General features: G+C 38.5%; 1 protein-coding gene and 1 pseudogene across 2 annotated transcripts; both read right to left on the reverse strand.

Moving 5' to 3' along the window:
* Positions 1-392: 392 nt before the first annotated feature.
* Positions 393-9,780, reverse strand: LOC119882127 (annotated as a pseudogene).
* A 1,039-nt stretch (positions 9,781-10,819) lies between these two features.
* Positions 10,820-22,989, reverse strand: LOC119882128 (butyrophilin subfamily 1 member A1-like). Of its 2 annotated transcripts, XM_038692139.1 has the most exons (8): positions 22,879-22,989; positions 18,963-19,071; positions 14,245-14,586; positions 13,128-13,409; positions 12,861-12,974; positions 11,977-12,094; positions 11,340-11,425; positions 10,820-11,085 (listed from the first exon to the last, which is right to left on the reverse strand). In XM_038692139.1, the coding sequence occupies exons 2-6, from the start codon at positions 19,060-19,062 to the stop codon at positions 12,033-12,035; spliced, it is 900 nt and encodes a 299-aa protein (XP_038548067.1). In that variant the 5' UTR covers positions 19,063-19,071; positions 22,879-22,989; the 3' UTR covers positions 10,820-11,085; positions 11,340-11,425; positions 11,977-12,032. The 2 variants fall into 2 exon arrangements, with proteins under 2 accessions (XP_038548067.1, XP_038548068.1); XM_038692140.1 differs by lacking the exon at positions 11,340-11,425.
* Between the last annotated feature and the right edge of the window lie 237 nt (positions 22,990-23,226).

Raw genomic sequence — 23,226 nt, forward strand, 5'->3', positions numbered from 1 at the left:
ATGTGAATAAGTGATATTTATTTTATAAACCTTGCTTTTTCTGTTATTTAAATTTCACGTTCACAAATGTAAATTTTTTAAATGCAATAAGATTTAAACATTAAATGAAAATGAGTCTATTGAGTTATCTAAAAACTGAAAAGCTATAAGAACAGTGGCTGTGTAAGACTTGCACTTAATCTGGATTGAAAGACTTAAATTAGTCTGGACTGAGGGACTCTAATGTGGTAATGTTGTGATGATGGTTGTTAATGTTTTTGTGTTTTGTTGTAGTTTTCTTACAATCATTTAAATAATAATAAAAAAATAGCCTTTAGCCATGCTGTCTCTTTTTTCTTTTTCTTTTTTTTCTGTCATTTCTGGCTATAGCCGCATTGTGAACATCTTTTTTGATTTGTGGACATTTTTGTGGCCTAAACATATTTTCTGTCATTTATTGACAAAATCTGGATGTTAACTGTTAACTGTTATAGCCAGTATGAACGTCTTTTCTCAACTAGTTTTCACTGTCAGTGGACGTTTAGATTATGGCCAGATTGGACATCTTTATTCACGTCATTTATGGACTGTTTCTGGATGTCACCAGACGTCCAGATTATAGCCAGTATGAACGTCTTTTCTCAACTAGTTTTCACTGTCAGTGGACGTTTAGATTATGGCCAGATTGGACATCTTTATTCACGTCATTTATGGACTGTTTCTGGATGTCACCGGACGTCCAGATTATTGCCAGTATGAACGTCTTTTCTCAACTAGTTTTGGCTGTCAGTGGACGTTTAGATTATGGCCAGATTGGACATCTTTATTCACGTCATTTATGGACTGTTTCTGGATGTCACCGGACGTCCAGATTATTGCCAGTATGAACGTCTTTTCTCAACTAGTTTTGGCTGTCAGTGGACGTTTAGATTATGGCCAGATTGGACATCTTTATTCACGTCATTTATGGACTGTTTCTGGATGTCACCGGACGTCCAGATTATTGCCAGTATGAACGTCTTTTCTCAACTAGTTTTGGCTGTCAGTGGACGTTTAGATTATGGCCAGATTGGACATCATTTCTCATTGTCATTAATCGACTAATTCTGGCTGTCAATGGACGTTCAGATTATGGCCTGGACGGACGGACGTGATATCAACCTGTTTTGTATGTCCACAGACGTCGCTTGCTCAGTGGGTTGTATTACTCCTTAGTTGTAGCTCTGGAAAAACTAACTCACATGGGTACATACATTTGCATTAGCACAAGTAGAACAATAACATTAGATGATACTCCCTAAATGGAATTTTTCACCTGCTTATCTACTTCCTGTCAGTGTTGATTGTGAGTCTTTTCACCTGTTCCTCATTTGCCACCTCCTCTTTTGTGTATATAAGTGTCTTTGCTTTAATTACTTTGTGATCGATGGTTTGTATGTGTCGTCAAGTTTCCCTGTCTGTTTCCATGGATTATCCCATTGTATTTTGGACTATTTTCTAGATTTATTATGGTGCATCATGTCTGTGTACATTCCTGCTGGCTTAAACACCATCTCCAATTCTTCCCCCTGGTTCTTCTTGAAACCTGTGCCAACAAAAAGAAATATGTTTAATCTATAGCTTCTTATTTGACCCCAGATTAGGGAGGATCAATTATCCTGCACTGTTAATGGGAACAAACCTAAAGCAAACCATCCTGTGTTGTTGGAAGGGTTCTACCTCTGCACCACCTGTACCATATTTTATAGTTCCTGTTCTTTTTTTTGCCATTTGTTTACATTCTTTACAGTATAATTCAATATTATATCATGAACAGTGTGTTATATAACACAGTAATTTGGCATAAAAAGGAAAAATAATTTGTGACTTACATTTCAGTAATACCATAGGAATAATTATCACCAAAACAATGATAATAAAAATGATGATCCAAATCCAATTAAAAGAGGATGAAACTGTGAAGAAATCAGCTGAAATGATACAAAACAGAATGACATTTTTACTCAATTTAAACCTCAACTGCTTAAAACCAAAATAGTATTATTTTGGTATTATAGTAGTACCAATTTAATATTTATAATTTTATAATTCAGTTAGAACTCTTTCTAACCTGTAACCTGGATGTGAGTGTCTCTGGTCTGGTTGATGTCCTTCTGTTGGACTCTACAGGTGAAGTTGTTGCTGTGTCTCTTCTCCACAGTCACTCTGCTGCTGACAGTATAGAGGTCATCAGGACCTCTGACTGTCTCTGTAGGTCCAGCAGAGAGGAGGTTTCCCTCACCGTCCAGCCAAACACCTCAGGCTCTGGATACCAGCCTGCAGACTCACACTGTAACACCACACTGTCACTGTTATCTGAGACAACCTGTATGATGGGTGAGGAGACAGCACCTGAGGAGGAGAGAGGAGCAATTAGGACAGTCATTTAAGATCAAACTAAACACAAAGGGCCCCTATCTTGCACGTGGTGCAAAGCGCAAATGGTTGGCGCATTTTTGTCTTGAGGCAGCAGCAGACAGGTCTAAAGTCAACGGCGCATAATTTTTTTGTTTGTTTTTTTTTATAGGGGCACAATACTCCAAAGGTAAGAGAGATGCTGTGCGACACACTGACAGGATCGGTTGGGATCTGATGTTAATGTGTATTCGTCTACACATCCAAAAGGATTCACACACATTCCAGGTTGGTTGATACAGTGAAACTGTTTGGAGACAAGCAACCGTCCTCCTGATCAATGCTGAGCTCCATCAGAGCGTCTAAATTATTTTAGAAGCTACAATTAAATTTATTAATTTTTATCCAAAGCGACTTACAGTTGCTATATATGTCAGAGGTCGCACACCTCTGGAGCAACTAGGGGTTAAGTGTCTTGCTCAGGGACACAATGGTGGATGGGTCACAGTGGAAATCAAACCCAGGTCTCTCACACCAAAGGAATGTATCTAGTTCATTGCACCATTGCCACCTCACAAGAAGCTAAAAGTTGAATTGTGTGTCATGTCACGTTTATAACTACACTTTTTTTGTATTGCTGCTTAATGTCCCACAATATTATTTGGGACTTTATTGAGCACTTGGAAAATGACTGACAGCTGCCTCTCCAATCCTGAAAGTAAATTGTTAAAGTAAACACTCAAGAAACCTGTGAGCTGTGACCCACAACCAGTTCATCATAGTTCATATTAACATCCATGGAAAGCAGTGCCAAGATGCAAGAGCACCTGGCTTTTAAAGGAAATGGGAGATGACACTCTGATTGGTTTATTGCATGTTACACCTAAAACACACACATGACTAATTCACAGACCCTTTTGAATCAACACCTGCTGAACTGACCATTTTTTTCTGCCAGAAAACTAGCTTAGATAATTAAAATAGGGCCCCATATATCACTTGGTATATTTAGTTAAACTGAGTCCTTCCTTTTCAAAACACATTCTGACTCACCAACAGTGAGTTGGATGGAAGCTTCCATCTGCAATGATTGAAGGAAACAAAAGTATTTTCCTGAGTCAGAGATTTTCACGCTGAAGATTTTCACAGAGACGTTTCCTTTAGTCAGTTCATCCACAAACAGTCTTGTACGATAATAGTAGGATGGATTTTGAAACTGATACATCAGTCGTCCATCGTGGTGAAAATGGATGTACTTTGGGTCCAAATCAGGTTTGGTCCACACCACTGTCTCAGAACCGGCACTGACTGCAGGTTCAAGGTGACATGGCAAAATGACATCATCACCAGCCAGGGCTACGATTGGTTGACGTGAACAAATCAACTCTGACAGAGCTGCAAAGAAAAGGAAAACAATGAACAAGAAACAGGAACAGGATTTTAATTCACACCTTCAAAATGTTATATTTTCTTTTAAACATCAGAAATGATTTAACAAAATTATCAAAGCTGCTTTTTTTAAAAAACAGGGAAAAGAGCAATGAACAATGGGAGCCTCAGAGTCTGACTGACACACTTTGAGCACATTTATACTGTAGGGCAGCATGTGTGGGAGTTTTAAAGATTTTCCCTATACGTCCCCTTTTTTCAAAACTCTACACACAATTCGCAAACTGCACACACAAACTGCAAAATGCCTCATATCTCCTTCAAAATGTAACACTGCATTCAAAATGCCAGAAACACATCCAAAAATGAAGCACTTGCATCAAATGGAACAAAAAACACATTTTTCATAATAGTAAATTTTTGGATATACCACATGCACACTGTTGTTCTAAATCTAAAGCTCTTTTGTCTTTTTAGGATTATGTGTACATTTCCAAAACATCATTAGAGTTAAAGTAATCTGCTGATAGCTGCTGAGACATACACTGTAAAAACCAAATAAAATCTAACAGGAAGTGACCTGCTTTCCTTTTCCAAACACAACCAATCAAAATGCGACAAACCACGTGTGAAACACTAACTGCTTTACTAATCACTAACCAATCACTTTAGCATACAGTAGACCTATACATAGGTGAAAGGTCAGATTACCTGTTTTGAACAATGGATGCAAACAATGCAAGGGGAGGAGGAGGAAGAGGCAGGGGACGACAACGAGGACAAGTTTAAGGAGGAAGAGTTGGTAGAAGAGGAAGAGGAGGAGGACAAGGACGATGATAGCGAGGATGAAGATGATGAGGGCAAAGAAGGAGATGGCTCTCCTTCCTTCTCTTCTTTGTCCTCGTCCTCTTCCCAATAGTCCTTCCAAGTCAACTTCCTCCTCCTCCTCTTTCAACTCTTCCTCCTCCTCCCCTTGCTCTCTGTCCATTATTGGTATCCAATGTTCAAAACAGGTAATCTTACCTTTCACCTATCTATAGGCCTATACTAAAGCAGTGATTGTTTAGTGATCAGTTAATCAGTTAGTGGATGCACGAGATCCTGATCTCGTAATTATGAGATAAGGCTTCCAATTTTTTCTTCTTTGGTGAATGCAATGCGCTTCCGTATGGATGTGAGTGTGACTGTTTGTCTGTCTGTCTATGTGTGGCCCTGCGATGGATTGGCGTCCTGTCCAGGGTGTACCCCACCTTTCGCCCGATGTCAGCTGGGATTGGCTCCAGCCCCCCGCAACCCTGTATGCAGGATAAACGGTGGACGATGGATGGATGGAGTTCTCCTGTGTTTTGTTTGACCACTGTAACTTTCTTTACTGATCTTTGCAGTCAGCAGACATATGTATATGTAATTCATCGTTGTAATTCATGCTTCTGGGCAGTGTAACACATTCCTACTCCCAAATTTGTCACATGTGGGTCAAGACCCCTTGGCATCACTTTTATACGCCCTGGGCACCACGTTCATATTGTCTTTGGACTTTTTATGCTAATAATAAATATGCAATGTCCGGTTAGACTTTCAAAATAAAAAAATAATAACTTTGTGCAACATCACAATTTGGTTAGGTTAAGACACCAAAACTACTTGGTTAGCATTAGGAAAAGATCATCAAGATCATGCTTTGGGTTATAAATAACTATATAACTTATATGACTCAACTTATGTAAGTTAAGTTGCTATTATTTAAATAACGTGCTTTTAGAATTCATAGATGATACTACAGGACTTCCCTTAGTGCACTGAATTAAGATGCTGTACTGTCTTCAGTATATGTCCATCCATCCATGAATCCATCCATCCATGTATATAGTTTGAGAGCTAGCAAAACTCCCTCCTAACATCAAGACTCTGAACACTGTTGGTGTCTTGTCTACTGGTTTAATGACATTGCAAGACAATGTGAAACTATGAGAGAGCAGGTTGGGCTGCTAGTAGAACATATGATATAAACAAAAGTAGTGTGTCACAGGAAATTTAATGATCATCACAAAAAAGGCTGACTCACCAACAGTGAGTTGGATGGAAGCTTCCTCCTGCATTGATTGAAGTTGGCAAAAGTATTTTCCTGTATCCTGGATTTTTACAGAGCTGAGTTTCAGGGAGAGGTTTCCATTTTTCAGTTCTTGCTCAAAGAGATTTGTTCGGTTAATATAAGATGGATTTTGTCTCGGACACATAATTTGTCCTTGATGGTGAACATGGATGTACTTTGGGATTAAATCAGGTTTGGTCCACACCACTGTCTCAGAACTGGCACTGACTGCAGGTTTAAGGTGACATGGCAAAATGACATCCTCGCCAGCCAGAGCTACGATTTCTGTGATAGAAATCAATGGCACTGCAAGGAGAGTTACAAAATCAAATACAACGGTTAGATAGTGATAACTGGTTCATTCACAATTAAATGAACCCCAACAAATTGAAACCATACTTAATTTCATTTTCGCCTTTCTTCCACCAATTCATCTTTCAGTAATTGCACACAACCCATGGCAACATACAAGTAACCCCCCCTCCCTGGAAGAATCTGTGATGTGTAACTTTTTTAACATGAATCTGGGGTCATCTTTTCAGTGCTTGGCACAGTGAGGGCAGCGGCCACGCATGAGAACAAGCTGGAAATGCGCAGGAGGAAATGTGATTCTACCAAGCCAACCAATCACTAGTGATGTGCGATACACTTACTTCATTTACATTCCAATACCAAGTAATACCCAGGCTGGTATTGCATATACCGATACCAATACTTACATATTTTATTTCTAGTCTGTAGGTTTACTAATTCCAAATAGGAGCTTCGTAATGACAAGAAATCAAACTGCTCAGAACCGCCGCTTTGTAACATCATTATATTATTTTGACTTAATTAGTTTGTGGTGTTGCATTACTCATTATTACCTTCACAGCTATAATAAAGCCAGACGTGACTACTTTTACAGTCAGCCATAGTCAGCATTCAATCACGGGAAATGTTAAGGGCTGCAGCGGCTCACTTCAAAGGTTAAGGTCAAGGGCAACCAAGTCCAGTTGCCCTTGAACTGAACCTTTGTTGGATATCCAAGCATAATTAGACCTTCCTGGAAGTTACTTATGATAAAACACACACTCACTCCAAATTACTTAGTTTAGACGTCAATCCTTTTAAATCAGAAATATCGATATTTTAGTATCGATCCGCACATCACTACCAATCACAGTTCTTGCAGTCTACATCACTGTGACGTGTAGTTTTTTGGGGAGGTGTTCATAAGTGTCAGGTACGTGGCTTTGCGTAGGCTACGTCTACACAAGAATAAATTGGCCTTTAAAACCTGAGCCCTAAACTCTCCATCTCTAGCTTCAAACATAAAAGCCAACAACATATAAGTAGATAAAAATCTGTCCAACATCACTGAAAGATGTGTGGATTTTCAGCTTGCTGCCATATTTCATCACAGAAAATGATGCATAAACATGCACACTAATGTATACATACTGTATGTATGCATGTATGTATGTCCTTTCATTGTAATTTGAAAAAGTGAAACCCCTGTTCATCTGTTCTGAGTGAAATATCTTTATAAACTACAAATTTCATTACTCGGAAGTGAGGCTATTGTTGTGGGGTAAGAACAGTTCAGTCAGCAAATACTGTAAAGTCATGCGGATCATATGGTTCAGATGATAACTGCCTCACGTCATCATGTGACATTATGTTTAACCAAGATAGAAAGAGAAGTAAAAAGACAAATAATTTTTTCTTTAACCACTGCTGTGGAACACATACAGACATCAATGTGTTACTCAAGTGTGTTGCACTGAAATTACCTCCACTTGACGGTAATGGCAGGATTAAATTGAAATAAAGCCAAACATTGAAGGTAATCTGCGGCAGCATCTGAAAGTTGAAAAAAAAGATTTGTATTTCACCTGTTTAGAACAGGCCTGAGAAGATCATTGGTTATACACACACATTAAATCTAAAATGCATGTATTGTCACATAACCACCAGCTGGACTGCAGTTAAATTCAGGCAGCTCAGCAGTTTCAACTATAACCAGTAAAAGAAAAAGAAAAACTGATCACTGGTTCTTGAGATTTTGGCAAAAACATGTCCCACTAAGAAAACATTTTCTATAAGATCATCTCAGGGTCTTCTATATACATTGTATTATATATATATATATATGTATGGTGTGTGGTGTGTGTGGGTGTGTGTATATAATGTGTATGATTTAAAACTGTCACACCAGCCTTTTAACGTGATTAATTTGAACTATTTGAACAAGCCGTGCTAAATTAACTCAGTGTTTTCTGACAACAGAAAATAAGTGAAATCCCTCAAATGTTCATTAACAACTGAAAAGGTCTGTTACAGTTTTACAAGATAGCGCTCCCACCTATCTGTTTTTTAAGTATCAATTAAGTTGGACCATATTTGTTGTGAAGTTTACCAGTAAATACCTGACACCACATTAGTACAAATAGCATAAGCTGTAGCTTTATCCTCTGCCTGACAGGGCAAAATCAATTTATTGTAACCCACTTTACAGAGGTAGGTCACATTTACTCAAACAAGACTACAAATTTAAGTGTAATTTCCATCAGTACATATTTACACAAAATGTTGTACTTTGTATCCACACATTTAAATTAAATTACTTGTACTTGTAGATTCAGACAATACAAACTTGATTTCACATTAAATTACTGGATGTCCAACAGTTAGACACATTAGAAACTCTAATAAACAGCCATGTTTAAGGTCGACTTCACAGGAACAGCAACAACTGGTCAACAGCAAACTCCCCAAAACATATAAATGTTTCATTATTCTGGAGCCTTAATGTAAAATCTCTAACAGAGATGTTCTCAACTTTACCCGTGATTAATATCTTGCTGTAGACAATTATTTATTTCTGAAGTCATTCATTAATCATTAATTATTAACACTGACTACTTAAATAATAAATAATTAACTCCAATTAAAACCCAACATTTCTAAGTGAAATTATTAACGTAATGATCATTCATAACTCATATTTTAATACAGAACATTATCTGCATGATCTTTCAGTGTTTTACACAATAAAGTTACAGTTTATGTAATAAACCCAATATTTCACACACAAGTTTAACCTAACAAAAAAATGTGTATGTGAGATGATGATGAAGATGAGAAGAGTGAGTCAAGTACTTACGATTTGTGATAGACATCCAGAAATGACTCTCGGCTTTGGATTTGAACAAGATTTATGGACTTCCCACTTTGACTGACAACGTCGTTATATCACATTTTGTAGAATATGTCAGCTGCCAAACAAACTTCTTAATCTGCTTATACTCAGGTCAGGGGATATCCACGGCTGCTATAGGACTGTAAAAAAGAGAAGTGAAAATGAATCCATACTTCCTCTTAAGAATGAAAGAGCTACTGCTGCCTCAAAGCTCTCAACTGGATCTACCCAAAAAAAGGGTTGTTTTTCTTATTTTGTGGTTTAGATCTGTCTGTTTGAAGGGAAAAAAATGCCAGTAAATAGAAAATGATTCCCAAATATACAAAAAGCTTTTATTGAATTATAAATTTACATTTTTACACACAAGTAAAACTATCACTTCACATATGTATGTAATACTTTTCTACTAAATGCTTAAATGCTCACGTTGGATCCTCCAGTGGTAATTTCAACATTTGCTACATTACTGAGCACCTTCTACCTTCAGTTAGGTGAATGAGGCCTTTCTGCTGTTTCTGTCACTGGGACTGTAGAGCCTCTTTCAGCACAACATGTTTGAAAACTCAGAAACGGGACAGAGAGGAGGACTGGTTATAGTGGGACACAGAGGCTGAGCATTATCTGGTTATAAAGGACAGAGAATGGTCAAGCAAAAAAGTTGAACCAACCTAGCATTGTGTGTGTGTGTGTGTGTGTGTGTGTGTGTGTGTGTGTGTGTGTGTGTGTGTGTGTGTGTGTCAGAGATGCTCATAAGTCTTTGAGCCAGAGTCCAAGTCAAGTCTCTCGTGTTTTATCACCTGCTGCGTTCAATCCAGGTTGCTGATAAAACTGCATGGCTATAAGGAATTCTGTAACTGTAACCTCTTTTTGATTTACAGAGCACAACCATAAAGAAAAAATGATGGTATCATGCCTGAAGTCTGTTAACTTATAGCCTACATCCACCCAGACAGAGGTTTTTTTTGATTGCTTACATTCCCCAATGAGTATTTTTTAGTTAAAAAGACATTTAAAAGACATTGGCAAGCTGTCCAGGGTGTAACCCGCCTTTCGCCCGATGTAAGATGGGATTGGCTCCAGCCCCCCACGACCCTCTACGCAGGATAAGCGGTTGACAATGGATGGATGGACATTTAAAAGAAGTCTACAAGATTTGGTTAAAAAGTGAAATTCATCATTGATCATCGTCATCATTTCATGTAACCTGATGACATAAAATGATGATTTTAACTGAAGTTGTGTTTATAAGATGACAGGTTTACTTTAACCACCAACACATCATAAGTAAAAGTCTACTATAGTGACAAAAGTAGTATTGTTTTGCTCAAGACCAGTCTTGGTCTCGAGACCAATTTTTGATTGTCTTGGTCTCGTCTCGGATTCGACTGAATATGTAGTCTGTCTTGTCTAAGACATTGAGGATTTTATTTCAAGACCAGTCGAGACCATAACTTTGGGAATATCAATAAATTATTTTGCTTTGTCTGATTTATTTGTTAACATTCTTACTTTGGATGTAAAATGTATTGCTTCAAATGCAACCAATAACCCTATATTAAAATGTGTTGTTACTGTTAAGTTAACCGTTACTGTCACCCCTACCCATGATTGTAAGCATGGAAAAGATGTTTTGAAAAAGATGCTTACGTTGTTTTTATAAGAATGCGGATCTTTCAGATGAATTTGAGAAGTACCTTTCTTGTTCCACATTTCATTGTGTCTTGGTTTGGGTGGTTTTAACTACAACACTAAACAAAACTGCTTCAAAAACACCATGTGACTACTCTAAATGAGTATTTATTAAGGCACAATTTCAACAAAACATGAACCATGTTCTTTCAATGCAATAAAAAATTAAAATCAAATAGAAAAATAAATGTAAAATAAATAAAACAGACATATATCAAACATATCTTTTTTTCACTTCACTAAATTACATTTTTGGACAAAGGCACCCCCTTCAGATCTCCCAGCTGCCTGTTTTGAGTGATCTGTCACTGTGCTGTGTGAATCTCTGTGGCAGTCGGGTTCGACCACATGACAGCCTCTATAATATTAGAGAAATAACATAATCAAACATTCTTAACTTGCAGAGACTTACAAGTGAGCATCCATAGTTAGACATACATCATGTTCTTAGGTGCTAGAAAGTGGAAAGGCAACATGTGAAGAGAGAATAACACTTGCAGACTTGCTCCAAGCTATTTTACTGTCACTGTCGTCTTGTGCTCAGTAAATACTTGTACGGCTTGGATGAAGTGTGCAGGTGTTACACTCTCAAGGCTCTGATTCTATTATCACCTTTGACTGTAGAATAGAGTGCAGTTTCCATTAAGGCCCCCTTCTTTTTTTGTCTACCAAGAGGCCATATTTTGTTGGGGAGGAGTCTGTAAATTAGAAAGCAGTTTCAATCTATCATTTAGTAGTGTTCACCTCTTTGTAATTGCCCCATCGTGAGTCAGTGTGCAATAAAAATTTGGAAATTCCATGTCAACTCAGACAAGGTTAATCAAATGTTGTCCAAATTTTGTCTATAGATTTGGACTTGGTCACAAAGATTTTTCATATTTTTTTCCTACCCTTGAAACTGAAACATTATAGTCTCAAAATGCATCACCTGGGTCCTGCATATGGCAGCTGCAGCTGTATTGCTTTTAGCCTGGATTATGTATTTAACGTCTTTACATTTGTTTAATATATTGGATTATATTGTAAAATATGCTGCTCTGCTGCCAGTGGACTTGTCTATGTTTGCGAATAGTCATCTGCTGCTGACACTGACCCTTTTAATGTGATTAAGCTCATGGTTGGGTTAGGAAACCCTGAGTTGACTTACTGAGTTGATAACCAGCGTCGTGTGCAATACACAGTAATACTAGAACAATAATACTAGAACTTTAGCATAAAAGTATGATTACGGACTTGGTCTGCACTCTACCTTCCTCAGTTGTTCTCTGGTTCTCCGGTTCCTTTTGAGCCTCGAAACCATCGGTCTCAATGTTTTCGTCTCGTTTGTCCTCGTTTTTTTACTTGTTTATTACTGTTCCTCTTGATGCCTGTGTGCCAACAGAAGAAGAACTCTGTTAAATTTTGCTTTGTCTTCAAGTCGCTCTGCTTCAGAACAGAAACATGAGAAAATGAGAAACCAAAGAAGTAGAACTAACATGATGGTTAAGTTCAGAATATTCAGTTTACAATATTTAAGTTTTACATTCCAACATGAGGCAAAAAGCATTTCAGACGAGTGCCACTTCTTAGTAACACATTATTAGGATTGTCTGCCTAGAGATAGTTTATTAAGTTTTGTCTTTAGAGCTTTGTCTTTAGATGTTGATCAGATTATATGTGACCGTTCATTAACATAAGATGTTTCCTGTGCCTTAAACTAACCAAACCTTAACCATCAGAAAACGGTTTTATTTTTGAATCAATTTAACTGTTGAATTTCGGTATTAACCCACTTCTTTTTTTTGTTCTTCTTTGACCCTATATTATAGTGCATTATCTTGTTCCACTGATCTCCCCCTCCTCTGTAACAGGCTTCCAGACAAACCAGTAAGAGTCACTGGTGCACTGACAAAGACATACAGGTGGGAACACTGACAATTGTACTGAAGAAACCTAAAGCAGGATACAAGGTATCCAGAACTCTGTGGTGTTGGCCGAGTGCTACCTCTGCAACACATTTTATATTTACTATTCTGTTTACTATTTCTGTTTTGCAATCCACTGACGATTTGGAATTAATTCCTACCTATAACTATAGCCGATAAACATGTCTGACAGAAACTTCACACAAAAAGGAAAATGTGCATGACTTACAGTCAGTAAGTGTGTGATAACATAGTACTACTATTAACACAGAGGCTGCAAAGCAAAGAGGAAAGATGACGCCCCAAATCAAATCAGTAGAGGGCAGATCCTTGAAGAAATCAGCTGAAATGATAACACAGAACAGCAGAACTTTTTTTTTATCAAACTAGACTTAAATTGTTTATAACCACAACAGTGACATTATGTATTATTCAGTTAGAAGTATTTATTACCTGTAACACACAGGTGTATGATCATTTTAATTTAATTTCTAACCTGTAACCTGGATGTGAGTGTCTCTGGTCTGGTTGATGTCCTTCTGTTGGACTCTACAGGTGAAGTTGTTGCTGTGTCTCTTCTCCACAGTCACTCTGCTGCTGACAGTATAGAGGTCATCAGGACCTCTGACTGTCTCTGTAGGTCCAGCAGAGAGGAGGTTTCCCTCACCGTCCAGCCAAAACACCTCAGGCTCTGGATACCAGCCTTCAGACTCACACTGTAACACCACACTGCTGCTGTTATTTGAGACAACGTGTATGATTAGTGTGGAGACAACACCTGAGGAGGAGAGAGGAGGGATTAGGACAGTCATTTAAGATCAAACTAAACACAAAGGGCCCCTATCTTGCATGCAGTGCAAAAAGCTAAAAGTTGAATTGTGTGTCATGTCACGTTTATAACTACACTTTTTTTTGTATTGCTGCTTAATGTCCCACAATATTTGTTGGGACTTTATTGAGCACTTGGAAAAAGTTTAAAATGACTGACAGCTGCCTCTCCAATCCTGAAAGTAAATTGTTAAAGTAAACACTCATAAAGAAACCTGTGAGCTGTGACCCACAACCAGTTCATCATAGTTCATATTAACACAGCGCAGTAAGCATCCAGACATTTCATAAAGGAGACAGCATCTGTCTGTCTGTTAACGGACTCCAGTCTGCAGTGGAGTTCAGACACTTAACTAATCAACCACAGAGCAGCAGAGTAACATTAGGCTTCATGATCAGAGACCGTTTTTATATCACGTCCTCACTTCTGTCTATATTCCCCTCTCTGCTGTGAGTCTGCAATTCAATCAATCAGTAGTTTTATTTCTAAATGTGCCATTCATCTGCCATTATAACAGTAAAGTGCCAAGATGCAAGAGCACCTGGCTTTTAAAGGAAATGGGAGATGACACTCTGATTGGTTTATTGCATGTTACACCTAAAACACACACATGACTAATTCACAGACCCTTTTGAACCAACACCTGCTGAACTGACCATTTTTTTCTGCCGGAAAACTAGCAAAACTGCGCCATGCGTTTAAATAATTAAAATAGGGCCCCATATATCACTTGGTATATTTAGTTAAACTGAGTCCTTCCTTTTCAAAACACATTCTGACTCACCAACAGTGAGTTGGATGGAAGCTTCCTTCTGCAATGATTGAAGGAAACAAAAGTATTTTCCTGAGTCAGAGATTTTCACGCTGAAGATTTTCACAGAGACGTTTCCTTTAGTCAGTTCATCCACAAACAGTCTTGTACGATAATTGTAAGATGGATTTTGAAACTGATACATCAGTCGTCCATCGTGGTGAAAATGGATGTACTTTGGGTCCAAATCAGGTTTGTTCCACACCACTGTCTCAGAACCGGCACTGACTGCAGGTTCAAGGTGACATGGCAAAATGACATCATCACCAGCCAGGGCTACGATTGGTTGACGTGAACAAATCAACTCTGACAGAGCTGCAAAGAAAAGGAAAACAATGAACAAGAAACAGGAACAGGATTATAATTCACGCCTTCAAAATGTTATATTTTCTTTTAAACATCAGAAATGATTTAACAAAATTATCAAAGCTGCTTTTTTTAAAAAACAGGGAAAAGAGCAATGAACAATGGGAGCCTCAGAGTCTGACTGACACACTTTGAGCACATTTATACTGTAGGGCAGCATGTGTGGGAGTTTTAAAGATTTTCCCTATACGTCCCCTTTTTTCAAAACTCTACACACAATTCGCAAACTGCACACACAAACTGCAAAATGCCTCATATCTCCTTCAAAATGTAACACTGCATTCAAAATGCCAGAAACACATCCAAAAATGAAGCACTTGCATCAAAAAACACATTTTTCATAATAGTAATGTTTTGGATATACAGTGGGGGAAATAAGTATTTGACCCCTTGCTGATTTTGCAGGTTTGCCCACTTACAAAGAATGCAACAATCTACAATTTTAATCATATGTACATTCTAACAGTGAAAGACAGAATCCCAAAGAAAATTCCAGAAAATCACATCATATGAATTTATAAAAATTGATAACCATCTGATGAGGAAAAACAAGTATTTGACCCCCTGGACAAACAGCATGTTAATATTTTGTAGAAAAGCCATTATTGGCCAGCACAGATGTCAAACGGTTTTTATAGTTGGTGACAAGGTTTGTGCACATTTCGGTAGGGATGTTGGCCCACTCCTCCCTGCAGACAGCCTCCAAATCATTCAGGTTCCGAGGTTGTCGCCTGGCAACTCGAATTTTAAGCTCCCTCCAAAGATTTTCAATTGGATTCAGGTCTGGAGACTGGCTAGGCCACTCCAGAACCTTGATGTGCTTCTTCTTCAGCCACTCTTTTGTTGCTTTGGCGGTGTGCTTAGGGTTGTTGTCGTGCTGAAACACCCATCCTCGACCCATCTTCAGCTCTCTCACTGAGGGAAGGAGATGTTGGTCCAGAATTCCACGATACATGGCCCCGTCCATCCTCCCCACAATACGATGGAGTTGTCCCGTCCCCTTGGCTGAAAAGCACCCCCAAAGCATGATGTTGCCACCACCATGCTTGACGGTGGGGATGGTGTTCTTTGGGTTGTACTCGGTGTTCTTTGCCCTCCAAACACGACGAGTTGAGTTGAGGCCAAAAAGTACTATTTTGGTCTCATCTGACCACATCACCTTCTTCCAGGTCTCTTCTGAGTCGTCCAGGTGGTGAATGGCGAACTTCATGCGGGCCTGTACATGTTTCTTCTTGAGCAGGGGGACCTTGCGTGCGCTGCAGGATTTCAATCCATGACGGCGTAGTGTGTTACCAACCGTTTCTTTTGTAACTGTGGTCCCAGCTGCCTTCAGTTGATTCATCAGTTCCCCCCTTGTGGTTTTGGGATGATTCCTCACCGTTCGCATGATCAGGGACACCCCACGAGGCGAGATCTTGTGTGGAGGCCCAGACCGAGGGAGGTTGGCGGTGGTGTGGTGCTTCTTCCATTTCCTGATAACTGCACCGACAGTTGATCTTTTCTCTCCAAGTTGCTTTCCGATTCTCTTGTAGCCCATCCCAGCCTTGTGCAGATCAACAATCTTGTCCCTGATGTCCGTAGAAAGCTCTTTGGTCTTGCCCATGGTGGTGATGTTGGATGCTGGTTGTTTGGGTGTTGACAGGTGTCTTTTATACAGGTAACGAGGTGAGGCAGGTGTATTTGATGTAGATAATTGGTTGGGATTGGGGCTGTGTCTTAAAGAAAAGACTAACTGGCTTGTAGGAGCCAGAATACTTGCTGTTTGGTAGGGGGTCATATACTTGTTTTTCCTCATCAGATGGTTATCAATTTTAATAAATTCATATGATGTGATTTTCTGGAATTTTCTTTGGGATTCTGTCTTTCACTGTTAAAATGTACATATGATTAAAATTATAGATCGTTGCATTCTTTGTAAGTGGGCAAACCTGCAAAATCAGCAAGGGGTCAAATACTTATTTCCCCCACTGTACCACATGCATACTGTTGTTCTAAATCTAAAGCTCTTTTGTCTTTCTTAGGATTATGTGTACATTTCCAAAACATCATTAGAGTTAAAGTAATCTGCTGATAGCTGCTGAGACATACACTGTAAAAACCAAATAAAATCTAACAGGAAGTGACCTGCTTTCCTTTTCCAAACACAACCAATCAAAATGCTACAAACCACGTGTGAAACACTAACTGCTTTACTAATCACTAACCAATCACTTTAGCATACAGTAGACCTATACATAGGTGAAAGGTCAGATTACCTGTTTTGAACAATGGATGCCAACAATACAAGGGGAGGAGGAGGAAGAGGCAGGGGACGACAACAAGGACAAGTTTAAGGAGGAAGAGTTGGTAGAAGAGGAACTTCTGCGCAGAGTACAGATTGTTATGTTCTGATATGTTGATGATCAGGAGGCTCTATTTGGTTGTTATCATCATCACTCAGATTAATAGGGGCGGCTGTGGCTCAGGAGGTAGAGCGGCTTGGTCGTTAATCGGAAAGTCGGCAGTTCAATCCCAGGCTCCCCCCATGTTGAAGTGTCCTTGGGCAAGTCATTGCCTCTGTCGCCCAGTGCTTGCTCTTGGTGGGAACTGTTGGGCTTCTGTAAATAGCATCATAGAGTACGGTCTAGACCTGCTCTTTTATGAAAAGCGCTGTGAGATAACTGTTGTTGTGATTTGGCGCTATATAAATGAAATTGAATTGAATTGAACATGTCTATTTTGTCTAGATAGTTAGTTGGTTTTCAAGATATTTATTTGTTTTAAAGTTTTTTTTATTCCAAAAACTGTACATTTATTATCTTTTATTATTATTTTGGTATATATATTTTGTATATATATTTTGGCATGATTTCACCATTATAAAGACATATTTATGAAATTAATTCAACATCAGCACAACAACAGCATGTTTTTAGAAAATTATTTGTCCCATATTTGACTTATTTTTTTGTATCAAGTTACATAATTCTGTTAAGTAATTCCTCTGGAACTATAATATGTCAAAAAAATATCCTAAACTTTGAAATTTCCACCAAAAAGACTCTTCATGTCTGCAGTGATTTTGATGATTTTAACTTCCTGTAAGGAGAGTATCTTAAAGAAAAAAGTATCTTTTTTTAGCACAGCATACCTACACCAAATGGTAGAGATGGCTTAAAGAGGTTGAATTAAGTTCAGTACATTTTTCAATGAGATACAGTGACTTAAAATGTGGTCTTCCAAATGGTTGAGAGGACGTTAAAGGGTTAAGGAAATTCCAGTCTGGTAAATGATGAATGAGCAACGCCTTATAAAATTTTTAATTAATATTGTTAACGTATCGATCCTTCCTCCACTCCTGCTTTTTAGAGCCCATCATGGTCCGCGTTGGCAGCATTCATATTTCTAGCTCCACCTGATTAAAACGAAGGCTCTGCCTTTATTTACCCGTTGCCATGGTATCAGAGCTCCATTGATGATGGCTTTTTTTCATCCCCACGCATCAGGCTCAACATACTCAGAGTTGACTGAACTTATTCTGATCGGCCTTTCTGAAACCAAAAACTCGGAGTGTGACAGCTCAGAGTTCGTCAACCCAGAGTTCAGGTTTACACTCAGTTTGTTCAACCTGCTTTCTGAAACAGGGATCTGGTGATTAAGTGTAGCATTTTGATTGGTTGTGTTTGGAAAAGGAAAGCAGGTCAATTCCTGTTAAATTTTTGTGTGTTTTGTGCAATTGAAAACTGAGTGAATGGCTGAGAAATAGCTAATGGTTTTGGAGATTTGAGATGAGGTTTTGCTCTTTGAGTGAGAGGTTTCAAAAATCGTGTGACATGTAGGCCTAAAGATTTCATGTGTAAGCATGTTGTCTTATAATTTCTCATTCTACTTTTGTTGACGACAGTTTATTTTCTGAATCTGTATATATCTAACCATAAAAAGCCTCAGAGAGTTTGACACTGAGTAAAATTATCCTACCATCAGTCTATAAACAGTCAGTATCAGGGTGAAGTACAGCATCAACTTGTCACTTGTTTTAAACTACGTTGGTGAAGATGGTAAAATTACACCTGTTATAAATCACTGTCATTGTGAGCATGATAGCATATGGGCATTAGCACTGAGCTTAAACTACATCTAGTATAACTTTACAGTGCTACCAGCGTAATGAACGTAGAATAAAAAAAGTGTTATATTGCCAATAAATGAATACATTAGTTTTGATGTGAATGATTACAGTGCCGTTAAGTCATTTTACTTTGTTTTTTAGTGTCACATTCTTGTTTTTCCAACACATCACTACCAAAACTCACTACTGTGTACTTAGCGTTTTTTATTGAAATTACCTCCAACAGACTGTATTAGAAGAATGACATGATGGAGAAGCAAAACACTGCAGGTCCCGAAGGACACTTCATTACTGGACTCTATATTTGGTTGCAGCATCCTGGACTCCTGAAAATGAAAAACAAAAGACTTATTAGTCTGGTTGTTTCCATAAAAAAAGCACAGGCGAAACATTTCTTTACTTTTGTCTGGGCATGGTACAAAGTCTGGATTCTAGTTTTTGCACTCTGTCTGTTTCGGGGCTCAGACAGCGTTATCCATTTTTTTCACTCCAGATCTGTTCCTTCTTCTGTTTCCTGTTTCAAACTGACTAAAACCACAGAGCACAGACATTTGAGATGTTGGTGTTCATTGATGCAGAAAACCCTTGACAGTCTTATAATGTCTGAAATGTTTATAAAGGGAATCTTATGTGTTGTAGGCTATGTTTTTCCCCTTGTGTAAGTGAATTCAGTATACTTTCAAAGATGTTTTTATCTGAATTTTTTTTACTCGACCAACTTGACTCATCTACTCAGACTGCTCAAACATCATGTCACTGGTATTTTCAGCCTAACTCAAAAATTAACATTTACACAGAAAGAGGAATGTAATTCCCATCTCTCACACTGACCTTGTGTTAGAACCTCACTTCAGGAAGAACAATTACAGCCATCAATACATCTTTAAATGTCCATAATGGGGTGCGAGTTTTGCATTAAGATAGACTTATATGTTAAAATCGAAATGGACACTCACTGCTTCTCACTGTCACACCAGCTTTTTAACGTAATTAAATTCAGTGGTGGAAAGTAACGAAGTACAAATACTTTGTTAATGTACTTAAGTATTTTTTTTTAGTAGTAGTAGTAGTATCTGTACTTTACTTGAGTATATTTAGTTGTTGCAACTTTTTACTTTCACTTTGCTACATTTCAAAGCCAAATATCAACTTTTTACTCCATTACATTCTGCACGAGACCGTTACATTGGTATTAGTCCCCTATGCAGCGCACCTGAGTGGAGCAGCACTGAAAAACAAATGTAAACTGATAAACTTGGCGCGAATCATCTTCAGCCAGCTGATGCGACACCGGCATCCACAGTGATGGTCCAGCGCAGAGCTGGACGGCCCCGCCTCACTTTCCTTTCAAAGGTGAACGCAATGTGAATGTTTACAACTTTGATGAGAGGAAGAAGATCCTTCAAGGCACGAGAAGAGAAAAAAAATTGAATGAGAGTGAAGTGCAGGAAAATCAAAGGTGAAGTCTGATATTGATCACACTTATGGGCCTTTCAGACAGACTGCAATGACCACACTGCCTGTAAAGTGTAATTTATACTTCTGCCTCAAATCGATGGCATAGGCAATGGACAGAGGCGTCACCTGACATGCACCTCCTCAAAAAAAAACTACAAGTCAATGCGACGCGGACCATAAGCACTGTGATTGGTCAGCTGGGTAGCCTTGCAATGCCTCCGAGCCCACAGGAAGTGCCTCGTACTTTGTAGTAACATTTTCTAGTGGCCAAAACGGCAGCTGTAACACGGTGGATCAATATATTGACCGTCGAGCGAAATGACTCATTTGACTAAGTGCGTAGCCTATGCTGTAGCTACACATGTAGAGCCTTGCAGGTGTATAAATCAATCTAAAGCAATTCTTTTGCGCCACGCCATGTGGTTTGTTGTTGCCCAGAGCATATGGCAAGGCTGCACAGTGCACTGCTTGGCAACCTTGTGCACAGGCTGCGGTCAAAGTTAAGAATAGTTGAAGCAGCGCAAATTGCTTCCTATCTGAAAGGGCCATAATGTGCTCTGAAAGATGATCTCGTTGTGCGTGGAAATGCGTTCATATGCATGAAATTAAATGCAGGCATTGGAGCAAGAAACATCTGTAGGACCGGTCCAGACAGGGTGTGAGGGCACTCCTCATACATCATTTAAAAACACGACAGTGAAGTTTAGCTACAACTCTGGACTAATGCAAGATGGGAGGTAGTGGATTCACATTTACTACATGTACATGATGTTAATGTTGAAGATTAGACCTTTACTGTTACAGCATTTCACTTTCATCAGACAGAACTCGGCGAAGTGTGCGCCAATTCAAAGGTCTGGACCTCGGCAAGTTTATTTGAATGATGAATTTTTACTTATTTTTCACTTGTCACATCACACTGTGGATAATTCAGATTGACTCAAATCGGCCCAGCGCCATGAGGAGGCAGAAGTTGGCTTTGCCCCCTCAGTTGCATTTTCGCGGTATTAATTTCTCTCTTTAGATAAACATTTTGTGTTTTTACTGGCAACACCTTTAGTCTACTACTAAACAGGCATGCAGACTTGCTCAGTAAGGAGAGGCTGATGGTGAGGGGGTTAGGACAGTAATGTGTCTTGGATTCATTTTGCATCTGACGGTTCATCATCTGACAGCGATCCACTTGCACAAAGTAAACATGCACAAACACCGTATTCATTTTCCTCTGCCTGCAGCAAGGATGGGCTGAATAGAGTGAAAACATTTAGGGAGACATGATCATAAAAAACGAATGATGCAGCACCGACATTTTGCCCACAGAATGAGAATAGACACAGAAATTGTCACAGCAGGCTGAAAACCTACAGTTATCAAAAAGACCAAAAGGATTATTGGCCCTATCTTGCACCCAGCACAAAGCGGCGCAAGGCGCATCGAAGATGTCTAGTTTCCAACCGCCGCAGTTGAAATTTGCAGGCCAAGCGACCAAGTTGTTTAAATAGAAAATGCACTTTCACCCATCTGTGAGCTCATGGGAGTGTTGGTCTTTAAATGAGGTGAGGTCAGGCACATTGTTGGCGCGTTGCTATTGAGGCAGCAGAAAGCGATAGTTATTGTTACTTTAGGGCCAACTTAGGCCTACTGTGACACTGTGCACCTTTACGCACGAGGCACAGCAGCGTAACTTCATTGATTATTAAAATCTCCTGACACGCCGACAGGATCGGTCAGGATCAAAAGTTAATAATGTTCTATGTTCTTTTACAAATCCAAAAGCTCTCACACAGTCCAGGTTCATCCTGAGAAACTGGAGTAAAGCAGCCATCCTCCTGATCAGTCCTCCATGAGAGCGTCTAAATTATTTCAGAAGCTAAAAGTTTAATTCTGTTTCCTCTGGAGAGTTTCCTCTGTCTTGTCATGTCAAGGTTTGAACTTCAGGTTTTTTCTGTTTTTACTGCTTACTTACTTACTAATGTGTATCAATATATGAACAATGCTTTATAAATGATGAATTCCGTATTTACTAATACTTAACTAATGCTTCATAGTGTGTAGTTATTATGTGTTATTTTTATAACCTACATTTATTTGCTAATAGTGCTTTATCTTTAAAGTAAAGCAATGCATGTTTATTTGTATAGTATATGTCACCAACAAGGCAATATAAACTGCTTTACATAAACCTAAAAGCAACATACGATTATATATCCATATATATTTTAGAAAAAAAATTACCCCCAAAACAGGACAGTAAAAGTAACAGTGCAGTGTAAAACATTAATAAAATAATTAAATAGAAAATAAAAACAGGTAATTGGGCTTTTCACCTTCTACAGTTTTATTGATTTTTAGATTTCCCTTCTCTCACACCAGGCAGTAGATTACTTTAAATTAACTTTTAAATACTGAATTAAGGAATATGTGGTTTATGGTAGTTTTAGTCTCAAATATCAATAGTTTTGACTTAATCAAAGGTTCAAATGTTTCTATAGGCTAATGTTTGAATGAAATGTGTAACTTTATAAGAATACACTTTTTCATGTGAAAAATCCAAAATTTCTAAGTAATAATCTATTTTATATAGATTATAATCCATTATGTTATGATCAAGATCATAAAATTATGAGATATTCAACATTTAACTTGGAATTTTTACTTAAAAGAACAACTCTTACCTCTCACCAGTGTAGAGAACAAACTCTTTTGTCTGAAATGAGGAAGTACGAGTGAATGTTAACCCAGTCTGCTCAAACGCCCACTAAAGCCTTCACAATAAAAAAAAAACAAGTTGTTTCAGTAGTTTCCTGCTGTGTTTACAAACATTACAAACTTATTTTTTAGGAACAAATAATGTTATGTAGGAGGAAATATTACTTTAATAATGTTGTCAAAACATCAGTGACCACATTCAAGAGCCTCCTGGAGTAAGGGCCCTATGATGTAAGCAAATGCTGTGAAGCGCATGGCTAATGGCAAAGTTTGGTTTGGAGCGGGTCCAACTCCAATTCTGCTAGTTTGACTGC

This window comes from Micropterus salmoides, unplaced genomic scaffold (assembly GCF_014851395.1).
Source record: "Micropterus salmoides isolate LMB-PRFRI ecotype aquatic unplaced genomic scaffold, ASM1485139v1 Ms_hic_scaffold_2927, whole genome shotgun sequence".
Classification (NCBI taxonomy): Eukaryota; Metazoa; Chordata; class Actinopteri; order Centrarchiformes; family Centrarchidae; genus Micropterus; species Micropterus salmoides.

Bases quoted from the DNA above. Each gene is read 5' to 3' on its own strand.
- LOC119882128 (XM_038692140.1), bottom strand. From the start codon at position 19,062: ATGCTGCAACCAAATATAGAGTCCAGTAATGAAGTGTCCTTCGGGACC. The intron at 12,975-13,127 runs GTTAGAAATTAA...TTATCATTTCAG, and splicing joins CACTCACATCCAGGTTACAG to CTGATTTCTTCAAGGATCTG. The intron at 12,095-12,860 runs GTAAGTCATGCA...GTTGGCACACAG, and splicing joins TTATCACACACTTACTGACT to GCATCAAGAGGAACAGTAAT.